This window comes from Gymnodraco acuticeps, unplaced genomic scaffold, assembly GCF_902827175.1.
Source record: "Gymnodraco acuticeps unplaced genomic scaffold, fGymAcu1.1, whole genome shotgun sequence".
In the NCBI taxonomy this organism is placed as follows: Eukaryota; Metazoa; Chordata; class Actinopteri; order Perciformes; family Bathydraconidae; genus Gymnodraco; species Gymnodraco acuticeps.
Window position 1 is genome coordinate 1,444,899 of NW_022991435.1, and position 14,024 is coordinate 1,458,922.

The 14,024-nt window shown below is 43.5% G+C and overlaps 1 protein-coding gene across 2 annotated transcripts in view; it reads left to right on the forward strand.

The window, feature by feature from the left end:
- Nucleotides 1-8,025: 8,025 nt before the first annotated feature.
- Nucleotides 8,026-14,024, forward strand: part of LOC117532710 (solute carrier family 22 member 5-like) — a 39,022-nt gene continuing 33,023 nt past the window's right edge. For both annotated transcript variants that reach the window (XM_034196145.1, XM_034196144.1), the window contains exons 1-3: nt 8,026-8,622; nt 13,129-13,232; nt 13,846-14,000. In XM_034196145.1, the coding sequence (XP_034052036.1) occupies nt 8,254-8,622; nt 13,129-13,232; nt 13,846-14,000 (628 nt within the window). In that variant the 5' untranslated portion in view covers nt 8,026-8,253. The remainder of the gene's footprint in view (nt 8,623-13,128; nt 13,233-13,845; nt 14,001-14,024) is intronic.

The following is a 14,024-nucleotide window of genomic DNA, read 5'->3' on the forward strand; positions in this document are numbered from 1 at the left end:
GCAAAAGACTAACAAAATATATCGAGTTTGCTGTAAGGTGACAAAGATACATCTAAAAGGGGATAGTGATCCAAAAAACTAACTAAACATGTAGGCTGGAAAAAGAAAGTCCTGGACCTTCCACAGACACAATCTGCACACTGATGAAAGAGCTTTGAATAGTAAATCTGAAAAATAGTTGGTAAAAATAATGTATTCAAATATCTATACCTTTGGCCATGTCAACAATATTTGGTATTTTTCTCTGTAGATCCGAATCATCTGTTGTGGAAAATCAGAGTGATGTCTGTTACATTTTTTTAAATTTAAGTTAAAAAAGATATCTTAAATATTGCATACATTACTTGCAGGCAATATGAGATTATTTTCATGTATATGGGTAATAATCTGAAGTTTAAATGCATTCAGGTGAAATGCAATTATTTGACTAATTACAGCATGTGGGACGTGTTTCAATAAGAGGTACTCACCATAGGCTTGTAAAGCAATGAAGGCATCATTTAAAAAATACAATAAATTCTCAAGTGTTTTGTAAATAATAAAATAACAGATTTATGAAGCAGAATTGGAGTGTTGTGGTAGACATTTATTACATTACATTACATTACATTGCATTTAGCTGACGCTTTTATCCAAAGCGACTTACAATAAGTGCGTTCATCCAACAAAATACAACTTGAAGAAAACAGAATCATAAAAGTACATCAGGTTTCATAGAGCAAAAACATTTCAAGTGCTACTCAACTGGCTTTAGAAAAGCCAGTCCTTTATTAGTATTTATATTTCTGTATTCTGAGTATTTCCCCCATCCAGGAGTGAGAGACCCTGAAACCCTAGGAGTTAAATCATGTTGTGAGGAAAAGTAGTGTGTGCCTACAAAGTGAGAAACTACTCGATCTATTGTCTTTTTTTCAGGATAAGAAATTACAAGTCAGCATTATTAATTCATTAGGTCAGAGATAAAAGGAAAATTAACAATTTCATAGTATATAAATGAAATAAGCAGTGTCAAAAGTGTCTGCATTATAAAAGAATCCAAATGCACATACAAAATGTATGCTATTATAATAACTACTTATTGAATAATTATTAAGTTACAGGTTTTCTACCAACACAAAAGCAGTTTGATCTTACATGTTATTGTGGCGTCAACCACTGAAAACATTTGATAGATTAAAACAATTCATAAACTTAAACCCCTCGCTCAATTGGCACTTAAATACCAAATTAGAATATTCTTGTCATTGATTGCAACTCTATTACAGCTTGGGAGTATTTCCCGAGAATCACTTTGAGGAACTAAGATCCACAGACCATATTTATACCAGCATTTTCACCACACAGTGATTTTGACATGTTCATGAATCATATCTCTTTATCAACCAAAAATGCACAGGAGTACAACTTCTGCAGCAGCCATATCCTCTCAGGCACCGGTTGCTAAGTAACAGAAGGAGAGATGTATTGAGACGGAATAGTCAATCAATTCTCATGCGAGGTGTGTGTGTGTGTGTGTGTGTGTGTGTGTGTGTGTGTGTGTGTGTGTGTGTGTGTGTGTGTGTGTGTGTGTGTGTGTGTGTGTGTGTGTGTGTGTGTGTGTGTGTGTGTGTGTGTGTGTGTGTTTATACAGCCATACTGTTTCTGCAGTTGGCATTATGATTCTGCATTACATTTTAGCTGGTGCTTTTATCCAAAGCAACTTACAACAAGTAGCCATGAAGATACAAATTCAACTCTGCAAGAACCCTAAAGGTACATTAGCTTTTAATAAACCAAATTACTGTAAGTGCTACTGCTTTGGCCAAAGATTTCTATCTAAAAGATGGTAAACAAAATTGATAATTATTTGTTTGTAGCTTCAGAAATTCATTCTCGGAGAGTCGATTAGCCTATATGATCTAAATGGATCGGATAACAAATTCCACAACATTTTCCCACACTTATCATTTTAACTGCTTTATATTGAGAGAAACATCATCTACAACCATTTTATATCCAAAGGTCAAAGGTCACCTGGCTTCTCCAGGGATTATCTGCTTGTCATCGCATCACTCAGTGCAGTTTGAGGCTAATATAAGGGGGAGACTCTTATCTACACCGTACAGAGGCAAAGCAAAAGATTTTTAGTCAGCTCCACCACTAAAAGATCGTATACCCAAAAGGGACGCATTGGACATCATTTGCCTGCCTGATCGAAAGAAAAAAAACAAAGACCAACAAAAACATGTATGACCTCTGGAGTTGGCTGTACAGACTCTCCGTGCTAACATGTTGATCATTTGTTGATCTTACCTGGGAAAATTCAAGATTTAAATTTGAGAACTTTAAAATATTTTCTGCTTAGAACAGACAGAAAAAGGTTATTCCTGTCGGTGTAAATCTTCTCCTTATCGTTGTACAGATTGTAATGCCCTACGAGACAAATTAGTTATTTAGGGGTAAAATAAAAGTAGTGAGAACCAAAGTGAGTCTGATTTATGCCCGGAAAGGTTTGAGTTGATAGTGCAAATAGTAAATCCAGACAAATCTATAAAACAGCCTGCCATCGGCTCTGCTTTCTAACTTCTCCGTGAAAATATGAGATTTCTTTACTGCAAGCTTCAATGTTTGCCAACCAAGCTTTAAATGCTTAAATTGTCACAAAAAGAACCCTAAAAAGCCAAAAAAAGTACAGAAGTAATTCACAGTAAAACAAGCCTCTCCATTTCTGTTTACCTAAGGCCGCCTATAGCAGGGGGCAGAGAAATATGCTGGTTTCATACACATCGATTTAGCCCTCAAACAAAGATAGACGGAGAGAGATGGAGGCAGGGAGCGAAGGAGAGGAGGACAGAGAAATGAGAGATGGATGAAGATCACATGCCACAATGTGAAATGTTCTTGTTTTATCTAATGCACCACCACATAGATCACGTTTGCAGATTATTGGCAAGTGGAAATGGAGATACAAGAGGGAGCATTTCAAATTGGGAGAATTTAAACGGTGTGTGTGTTTACTTCAGAGGAGGAAACTCATCAAGCTGGCTTTGAGCTTTAAAGGCGTGAATAAAGCAGCGTTTACTCTGAGTGTGACACAGAGCAACAGAGCGAGGGACGTGAGCAGAGAGCAACAGGAAATACGAAGAGGAGAGAGAAAGGAGGAGAGAGAGTTGGGCTGGTGTTAAGGTGATTAGTCTGGTGGGTTGGCGATAGAGAGAGTTGATCAATAACCTATCGATCTCCCATTGCTAGTGTCAGGGGGGTAGTGGGAAAGAGAGGGAGGGTGAGAGGGTGAGAGAAAGGATAGGGAGGGAGTCGGTCCTGACTTGACTTTTAAAAATCCTTTACTCTGCAGATGACAAATAACCCATTAGATTGCAGGAGAGCTGGACAATCTGGAAAGCCTTCCTACTGCACACATACTCAAATACAAGCCTGTGCATTTTCCAAACGTTCCTCACTTTAAAATAAGCATGGTTCAGATGATTGTTTTAAACTATTGCTGAATGCAAAAAGAAAAATCATTCCTGTGAGTAGTGTGGAGGAACTATTGAGCTCAATGCAGTGAAGTTACTTAGCAGACCATTACTTCAAAGAATTCCTCCAGGCAGAAATATGCACTGAAGCAAGTCTCACTCAATACTCTCCCTGAAGCCTTTTTAAATGTTCTGCAATAAGTCTATTAGAAACAGGTGACAAGTGTGAATGTAAACAAAATCAGAAAAGAAGTGAAGCCGATCACCGGTTACTTTTGTGGGCTGTTAAGGGACAAATGCAAGTGTTAGATGTCTTCAAACATGTCAGTGAATAATCTCTGTTCGTAAATTAAACAGCAAGATAATATATAGACTTTTTTTGAAGATGACAAACATGGCCATTAACCTTAAGTCACTCTGGTCTCCTCACAGCAGCAGGTATTAGACTGAAAAATGAATACTGGGAGAAATTATTTATTTATATATTATTTATTTAAACCCCAACACAGTTAGCTAATGAAATGAGTCGACACCAAAGCGTGACAGTGTGCTTTCATTTCTAAGCAGGTGTCTTTGTACGTGTGTCACCAGGGAGGAGGTCATGATGTTACAAGGTTTGTCGCTCCCCAGTGAACACAGGGTGGGGTCAGAGTTGTGGGGTGAGAGGTGAAGGGTCACTTTGGTCCTTGATAATACCAGAGGGCCCAAAGGACGGATGTCAGAGTAATAGAGAAATGGACGGTTATTGAACAAGCCATCATTTCAGCTCCCATATACCGGAAGTCTTTAACTACAGGTTCAAGCCCCCCAAAGTGGAGTCAGAAATCAGTGCAGGTGCCTGATATGTCTCCATGGAAATAAAAACAAGGCCCTTTTCCTCTAATGAATCGCAGCTGTCCTCCGCTTTCTCTTTGCAGAAGTTTTGGTGATTTGATTCCGAATGATGGATTCTCCTCGCATCGGGTCTCAGCTCTCAAACAACCATTATCATTACGGATCCTGCTGACTTCAGGGCTCATTTGGACACATGGAGAGGGCTTTTGAAATGTGAGTTAAGCCGTGTAGGAGAATGGTTAATGGGTAAAACACAGCCTCCTCTCTTTCTCACCCACGCTCGACTCTACTAATCCTTCATCCAGCTTCCATTTCCTCATTTTCCTCTCGCTATCCTCCTCCTGCCCGGCTATCTCCTTCTTATGTCCTTGTCTCCACTACTCCCCCTCCATGCTTTCCTCTACCTGCTCAGAGAGCCCCTCCCCCAGCCCCAGTATCTCTGCTGCCATGCAGTCTTTCAAATGAATGTAGAGATATTGACAAGTGATGGGCCTGGGAGGCATAGATCATCATGAAGGAGAAGAGGAGGGCTGGGATCTTGCCAGGCCAAAAGAACGGAGGGGTTTCCTGCAACATCCACCGTACTACTAAACATGGAGATGCAGCGTTCAGTTATTGTGCCCCAAATATCTGGAACCCAGAAATCTCCAGGTCTGCTGCAACTCTAATGACTGTTTTTAAATGCCTTTTTATAATGTGATTCCGTTGCACTATTTCTTAAAGGGGACCTATAATTCGATGTCTTTTATACATAAATATGTGTCCCCGGTGTGTCAGGGAACACATAAAGTGTCAGAAAACAAAACCCTCTCTCTTTTCCTCTGTACCCAAATCTAAAAAAACGGGGGTACAACGGAGCTGATCCAGATTTGCGTCCGATATGACGTAATGTCGGAAATGCGGACCCACAACCAGAAACGTTGCTATCAGAAACAATGCCCGACCGTTTTGGACGTAATATGATCTTTGTTTACATTAGCAAGCATGCTAACACTCAGAGCATGTGTAAACATGGGAAATAAAAAATGGAACTCACTTTGTGGTAAACCTGCAAGAGAAAAAGCATTTGAGCTCCATACTGTTTCAGAAATAATCCTTGATGTGGTTTGGAACATGATGGCGTTTAATCACGGCAGCATTTAGCTGAGTATCTCGTAGAATTCTGAGCAGGCATTATCTCCCCCTCCTCTCTTTTTTTCAAGCTAAGGACCAGATCAGCAGTTCTCTAACAGGGCTGAAACAGAGGGATATGAGTAGGGTTGGGAACCGAAACTCGGTTCCAGATGAGAACCGATAAGAAAATGCCGGGTACCGGGTACCCATACAAAATACACAATTTCGGTTCTGCTTAACGGTTCCTAAACGCGGTAGACCCTGTATTCCAGCGGGTCCGTCTGCACCGCGGTGCTGCGGTGACCCGGTGGAATACAGGGCGGACCTGGAGAATCACAGAACGGCCGGTCGTCAGCGGGCCGTTGACGGCCGGCTCGGTACGCTGACGGCCGGCACCGCCCTTCATTTTTTTAAACGGCATCATATAAATTGCGCTGACAGGCGACAGAGGTCCACAGTTGCCCCGCAGCGATGCTCCCCCGCCCTCCCGTAGACATTTCACGAGCTCAGTCACTTCATAACACCAAAGATAGGTCGCGGTAAACACTCTGAAGTGAGGCTCCACTACACTAAAAAATAAAAATAAAAGGCAAAGTGTAATGCCTGTTAATAGCTTGCCACAGGCATAGCTCAGTTAAAATAAAGCACAGCTATTGTGCAATACATTTGTATTGCATGTATATTTTTTAGTAACAATTTCAGTTAAAGCTTTTAAGAATAAATATATTTTTGTTATCTAAACGTTTGACCTCTTTATTTTACAATTTTGGAATCGAAACGGGGAATCGATAAGAACCGGAATCGATAAGCAGAACCGGAATCGATAAATTTCAAACGATACCCATCCCTAGATATGAGGGATGTCTAAAATGCATGATCATCATAGACATGTTTTTTATATATTTTTACATATCTGAGACCCATAATATATGCCTCAAAATAGCATAATAGGAGACCTTTAATGCTCTTAATGTTTTTCATTTTTGTAAAGCACTTCCCTTGTGTTGAAAAGTGCAGTATAGATTATCTGGCCATGCCTTCCCTAGCTTACTTTCTGTGGCTGTCCAGAAAACATACGTCAGGTTCACCAAGTTGTCCACAGGATTTCAAAAGTCCGGAAATCGGGTGATCTCTATGACTCGTATTAGAGGTGGAAGCAACAACTCAACATTTTTTTTTTACATTTTACAAAACATCACCAGGTACATAATTATCTCCACCCTCCACCCTACATTTGGGGCTTTGCAAAGTGGATAAGGTGATGCTAACAATGTGCAAAGGGCCGCTTGGTCAATATGCCAATTACATAGATGAGGGTATGGAAAGGGCAAATGATAGCCAATCAGTGAAGTGCTTTTACTGTCCTCTAGCTAGAGCTGACCCCCTGACTCCGTTTGATGACCTGCAGGCCAAAGGTCTCCTCTCCAGGGGTCAGAGGGCATTGCCACGCGCTGGCCGGAGCGGCGTTTCTATGGTAACAGGGATAGCCAAAGAATGGCAAGGTGTAGCGTTCAGGAGGAGAGGGGTCACTGTGGACCGACTGAGCAGAGATGGGATGTTCCTCGGATAGTTTGAGGGACAGTTCACGCTAGATTTAATATATGTTAACCCTTTGCTTGGTAGTGCTATTTCTAAAATCTACAATTTTAAAGTGTGTGAGGGGTCAAATGTGGGAAATATCAGTGGTAGAGATTTCTGCAATTTCATCATTGGAAAACACTAATATTCCCATCGACATTTTAAAATTACATTAGGAACAAACCTGTTTTAACTGAAAGTTTGAGATAAGTTTAAGTTAAAAGTTTTGTATGTATATTTTGGTCAGTGTTGATAGGTAAGTATGTTACATCATTCATTTACTATCTACTGTATACGTTTTACTTTTATATTTCAGGGGGAATTATAAGTTAATTAGTTAGGTTTCAAAGGAAGAGAATAACCACTGAATATATATATATATATATATATATATATATATATATATATATAAATACAATTGGGATATACACACACACCATCTAAAATGTTATGTATAACAAAATATCAGTCACATAAATGGTCTTATTATTAATATTATTATTGAAATACATTGTTCCTGAGAAAAACATCAAGAGGCACTTTTATTTCATGCTTTGTTGCACCATCTAGGGGTGGGTGTACACATTACTAAAGTCGGTACCTTAGGGCTGTTTCTCATCTATTAACTTGATCTATTTTTATATTACCACTTCAAGTGTTTTGTCCGGCTCTGCCTCTTTTAACTTGTAATTAAACTACTCCCCTAGCCCCGGGAGAACTTTAATTATTTGTTATCATCTGTTTGGGACTCACTGCATGCTGTACTATTAGTAGGCTATAGGCTTCATAATAAGAACTGTTATCCAGTGGTGTTAAGTAACTATGCATAAAGTAGGCTACTGTAGCCTATTTAAGTACAATTGTGAGGTACTGAGGTATTTTTGTATGTTTACTCCACTACATTTATGTAAAAATCTGAATAAAAAAAGTATCGTGGAAGCATTAAAGCAGCAGATAAAACTCCTGCCCTCGTTACATTATACACAAGTAAATGTTACTCCCCGTTTTTTTCAGTGCTGCTACACTTTGAATATCCTGTCAAGCAGGTCTTGTCAACACACGACTTCCATAAACAGCCGGAGCAGACTTGTTTTTGAAACAGGTTTTATATTCTTTAAGCATATATTTAAGGTGTAGGCATATATAAAGGATAGCTTTTCAATTTTCTTTTAGGGTATCTGTGCTGCTATTTTTTACTGCATGTGCATCGGGGTTTAACTTCCACGACCTCCAACACGCACAATCCTGGTGTGCAAGCAGGCTATTTACGGTCATGTCGAGTAGAAAAACGAAAGACTTCGATGAAATTACTGCGTTTCTAGGCGACTACGGTTCCTTTCAAATTCTAATGATCGTTCTGCTTAGTTTAAGCACAATAATGTGTGGGTACACCGGAATGATTGTGGTTTTCGTCTCGGATACACCAGAGCACCACTGCAAAGTATCGATAAACTATACGCGCAACGCTACAGATGTGGAGGTTTCCTTCCGCAACCAGAGCATCTGGATCGGATCCAACAGCTGCTCCAGATACACACTGAACCGGAGCTCCACGGAGGCAGGGGAGCACAATGATACAGAGCCATGTCTGGACGGATGGGTCTTCAGCACCGAGAGATACACCGCCACTATTGTGTCTGAGGTACATGTGCAAAACGGATAATTATGACAAAATAGCAATGTTGGAAGAATTATGCCTGGCCTACTCAGACCCTTTTCTTGAGTAGCCTAAAAGTAGAAATACTATGTCTTATTATTCTCCACTAAGTAAAAGTGCAGATTTCCAAAAGGTTACTTAAGTAAAAGAAAAGTATTGGCAGTGAACTAAAAGTACAAAAAGTAGTCGTTCTGCACAATGACCTATTTCAGAATGATACAAAAGTACCAAAGTATTATCAGCTGATGGATATTTTCAAAGTATATTATCATGGTTATTGTAATGGAAACTTCTGTGTAGCTATGCAGTGGGAGTCACCGACTCAGGAAGGAGACACGGGAAGAGCAGTAGCTTTGATGTCAAACACATGATGGTTTATTTGGAGTTAACGGCCGGAGGATTCACATCACAAGTCCAAGAGTCAGAGGTTCTGACTTCACGGTAGAGTTGCCACGTCAATTCTGGAGAGCCTCTCTCTTGCCAGCCCATCTAACTGGTTTCGCAGAGAGTAAACAACATATTTTGAGGAGATAGCCTAAACAGTGTGGGAACACAGAGCTACTTGCCTCGGACACTTATGACCTCGAAGATTTTACCTTGGAGTCCACAAATACAGAGAAGGAAGTGTCCCAGTGTACCCACAACACAGACCATCTGTATCCCAGTATTGACCGGTCACAGAATGGGAACAATAACATTATTGGCTAAGCCGCCTGTGTCCTTAAAGAAGGTAAACAGACATCAAGGTTTGTCCTGTATGTTACTAATTGGCGTCTTATGATAATTATTTCCACAACAGTTATCATGGTTTTTGTCATGATATTCATGTCATGTCACGTTTTTTATGTCTAGGTTTGGGTGTTTTGCTGTTCTCCTTGTCACGTTTTTCTCCTGGTATATTGTCTGGTCCTTTTCCCTGTGTTTTTCCTCCTGTCGTTAGTTTCCCTGGTGTGTCTGTTGTCTGATTGTGTTCACCTGTGGCCCTTGTGTTTCTCCTCCCCTGCCCGGCTGTTTCTCGTCTTGTGATTACCCCTCCCTGTATTTAGTCTTGTCTCTTCCTGTGTTCAGTGTTGGTTCATCTTTTGTTTGTGACTGAGTTCACCGTGGAGTGTTTTGTTTGTCCATGTGTTATGTTAGATAAGAGCCCTTGAAATAAAGGTATTATCAGTGTTATCTGCGTTTGGGTCCTATCTGCTTCACTCCGCGTATCAGAACGAACCAACCGTGAAATGGGCCCAGCAGATCAGTTCGAGCTGGAATTATTGGATTTTTCCTTTTTTTTGGCTAACTGCTCGGATCGATGGAAGAGAGCGTCCGGAGTTCAGCAGCGAGAGGCTGTGTTGTCAGAGGCGCGCCAGATGGCTATGGAGAAACCAGGTTTGGTGAAATTCTTACCTGGCTGGATTTCGAATATCCTCTCGGTGTGTGATTCCCGGCCTGCTAGCCCCAGGCATGCTAGCTCCCTGTCTCCCAATTCCCATCCTGGCACCATACGCCTCGGTGGTTTCCGTCTGGAGTCAACCCGTGCTTCTGCCCCAGTTCCTGCTCCTATCCTGGAGTCGTTTTCTGGAACTCGTCTGGCTTTTGCACGGAGCCTTCAGGCGGCTTCTAAGTGAAGGAGTCGCAAGGCCAGGCTAGCAGCCCCAAGAGCCATGATTCCGGTCCCAGTTCTGATCCCAGCGGCCCTGGTTCCGGCCCTGGTTCCGGCCCTGGTTCCGGCCCCAGCAGCCATGGTTCCATGCTCCAGTGTCGGCCCACACAGCCATGGTTCCGTGCTCCAGTACCATCCCACACAGCCATGGTTCCGTGTTCCGGTTCCGTGCCCGGCAGCCATGGTTCCGGCTACAGAACAGGCCCACACAGCCATGGTTCCAGCCCCAGTCCTGGCCCCAGCAACCATGGTTCCGGCCCCAGTACCGGGCCAAGCAGCCATGGTTACAGCCCCAGTCCTGGCGCCAGCAGCCATGGTTCCGGCCCCAGTACCGGGCCCAGCAGCCATGGTTCCGGCCCCAGTTCCGGCCCCAGCAGCCATGGTTCCGGCTTCAGTACCGGCCCCAGTAGCCATGGTCCCGACTCCAGTTTCGGCTCCAGGACTGGCTCTCCAACTGACACCAGCTCCCCGAGTCTGTCGGCGTACCGGCCAACTCCAACACCCCGTCTCCTGTTGGCTCTCAAGCCTACGCCAGCTCCCTGTGTCCTGTCGGTGTACCGACCGACACAAGTTCCTTCTCAAGTCTCCTCTCGAGTGCTCTCTCGAGTTCCCTCTCTGGTCCCCTCTCGAGTTCCCTCTCTGGTCCCCTCTCGAGTTCCCTCTCAGGTCCCCTCTCGGGTCTCTTCTCGAGTCCCCTCTCGAGTCTCTTCTCGAGTCTTCTCTCGAGTCCCCTGTCGAGTTCCTTCTCGGGTTCCCTCTCAAGCCCTCTCTCGAGTCTCCTCTCGAGTTACCTCTCAAGCCACCTCTCGAGTCCCCTCTCAAGTCACAGCTCAAGTTCCTTCTCAAGTCTCCTCTCGAGTCTCCGTTCAAGTTCCCTCTCGAGATCCCTCTCAAGTCAACTCTCAAGTTTCCTCTCGAGTTCCCTCTCAAGCCCTCTCTCGAGTCCCCACGCAAGTCCCTACTCAAGTGCCGTTGGAGGTTCCGCTGGGGGTCCTGCCAACTCCATGTCCTGTCCCGTTGGGGGTCCCGAAGACTACTCTTCTGCCGGGGGTCCTGCCAATCCTATGGCCTGTGCCGTTGGAGGCCCCGCCGACTACTCTTCTGCCGGGGGTCCTGCCAACCCTGTGTCCTGTGCCGTTGGAGGCCCCGCCGACTACTCTTCTGCCGGGGGTCCTGCCAACCCTGTGTCCTGTGCCGTTGGAGGCCCCGCCGACTACTCTTCTGCCGGGGGTCCTGCCAACCCTGTGTCCTGTGCCGTTGGAGGCCCCGCCGACTACTCTTCTGCCGGGGGTCCTGCCAACCCTGTGTCCTGTGCCGTTGGAGGCCCCGCCGACTGCTATTCTGCCGGGGGTTCCTGCCAAACCTGTGTACTGTGCCGTTGGAGGTCCCGCAGACTACTCTTCTGCCGGGGGTCCTGCCAACCCTGTGTCCTGTGCCGTTGGAGGCCCCGCCGACTACTCTCCTGCCGGGGGTCCTGCCGGCCCTGTGTCCTCTTCCGTGGGGGATCTTGCCGACACCTGTGCCACCGGCTCCGGATCCTGTCCGGACGACACCGGCTCCTGCCCGGCCTCCGGAGCTGTCCGGACTTCGCACTCGAGCCCGGCCCTCTGAGTGCCGCCCTTTTCGCCCTCGAGCCCGGCCCCCCTGACTTTCCCGGCCGCGGTCCTCGCCCTTGGACCTGGCTCCCTGACTCTTCCTGCCGCGGTCTTCGTCCTCGAGCCCGGCCCCCTGACTTTCCCGTCCCCTGGGTTCGCCCGCTGTGGTCTTCGCCCCTTTTTGGACTCTGCCTTGCCCCCGGGCCGTCCGCCCGAGACCCCCTCCTCGAACTCTGCCTTTCCCCCGGGCCGTCCGCCCGAGACCCCTTCCTCGAACTCTGCCTTGCCCCCGGGCCGTCTGCCCGAGACCCCTTCCTGGTCCTCTGCCGTGCCCTAGGCTGTCAGTCAAGACTGCGTGGGGCCTCACCTCGCGAAGGGGGCCTCATCTTGCGGAGGGAGACACAAATGCGGCGCACCTATGCGCTGCAATTAGTGTGGCACGGTTTTGCCGCTGTGAGGCTCCACCAACACCCCCAGTTTCGTCAACTTAATGTGTTGCTTAAAATAATACTTTTGCCTACAGTATGTGACACTGTTTTGCACGCTGACTCAGATAAGGAAATATGATATATTATGATATTATATGAACGATGACGTGATTGATGCGATATGAATGATAAGTGCGCGACACATCGTCGTCTTCCCTGCATACGGCAGTTTAAACTGTATTTCCTTTATCCTGTAATATGACTTGATAGATTTAAACTCCGCACACTGAGCTCTGATTGGTCAGAGTGAGTTGATCTCTTATCTATAGACGCCGGAGGCGGGCAGCGTCAGGTAAAACAAGTTAGCCTTCCCAAACCTGAGCCTCACGCGCCGCTTTATTAATTTAACTTGTGTTACAGGATTGATTAGGCATTAAAATATTTCTAAAATTGAATAAAGTATAGACATAACACATTTGTTTTACTTTGTCAATCAAGTATTGTGATTGGTCAATGTGGACCAAATGTAGATTGATAAATACTGTGTAGACTAGTACAGTACTGCATTATATATATATATATATATATATATATATATATCATTTAGGATAGGGGATGGACATTTTTCACTAATTTATGAAATTGTATAGATTAATTATCTTAAGTTACAGGCCTATTTCTGACAGTTTGAGGTCAGTTGAAACTTCCTTTTGTAATACTTTGTTAGCATTAGTTTATACGTTAGAATTGACTTCAATATCAGATTTCTCTGAAATGTGTCTTGATGAAATCTGATGCTTTCTTTCGTTTATTACAGTGGGATCTGGTTTGTCACAATGCATGGATGGTTCCTTTTACCACCTCCTTATTCTTTGTAGGGGTCCTGATTGGATCATTTGTTAGTGGTCACTTCTCAGACCGGTAAGTCCTGTTCTGTAAGAAGAAGAATTGCAATTTTTTAAATATTTATATTGTCTCAGTGTAAAATGATCTTTCATTTCCATGCAACAAAACTTAAAAAAATTAAATATTAGACTTTGCTAATTTTACAGTTACATTTTTATATACAGAATATTTGATTATAATTACGGCTTCAGATAATGATTATTTCTATTATTGAATCTGACGATTATTTACTGATAATCATCTGATGATATTTATAACTAAGCACACTTTAATCATTTAGTTTGCATGTTCTATCTGAACAACAGTCCATACCCACAGATATACAATTAGTGTTATGTATCAGATAAAACAGCAAATCCTTGTTGAAAATGTTTAATCGTGAATCAATTATAAAGGTTATTGATTAATCGGCAATAATGTTAATTTTAGATCTAATAATGTAAATTATTCTTTTTATTTTTGATTGATCTGTGTGTAAGTAGAAGAAGAAAAAACAGACACAATACCTGATGGACTGAGAGAAAGACAACATAAGCTCTTCCAATCAGAAGTCAAACAGTGTGATAGTGTATACACTCACAGTTTGCATAGCGTTTAATTCCTGTTTCCGTGCTTTGTTGTCTCACAGGTTTGGCAGAAAGCCAGTGTTTTTCTTTACCTTGGCCCTACAAACATTCACTCCTCTGATCCAGGCCACCTCCGTCAGCTGGCTCATGTTCTGTATCCTCAACTTTCTAAGAGGACTTGGCCAGATCTCCAATTACATTGCGTCACTCATTCTGGGTGAGACAGCAAAAGCACTTCTAT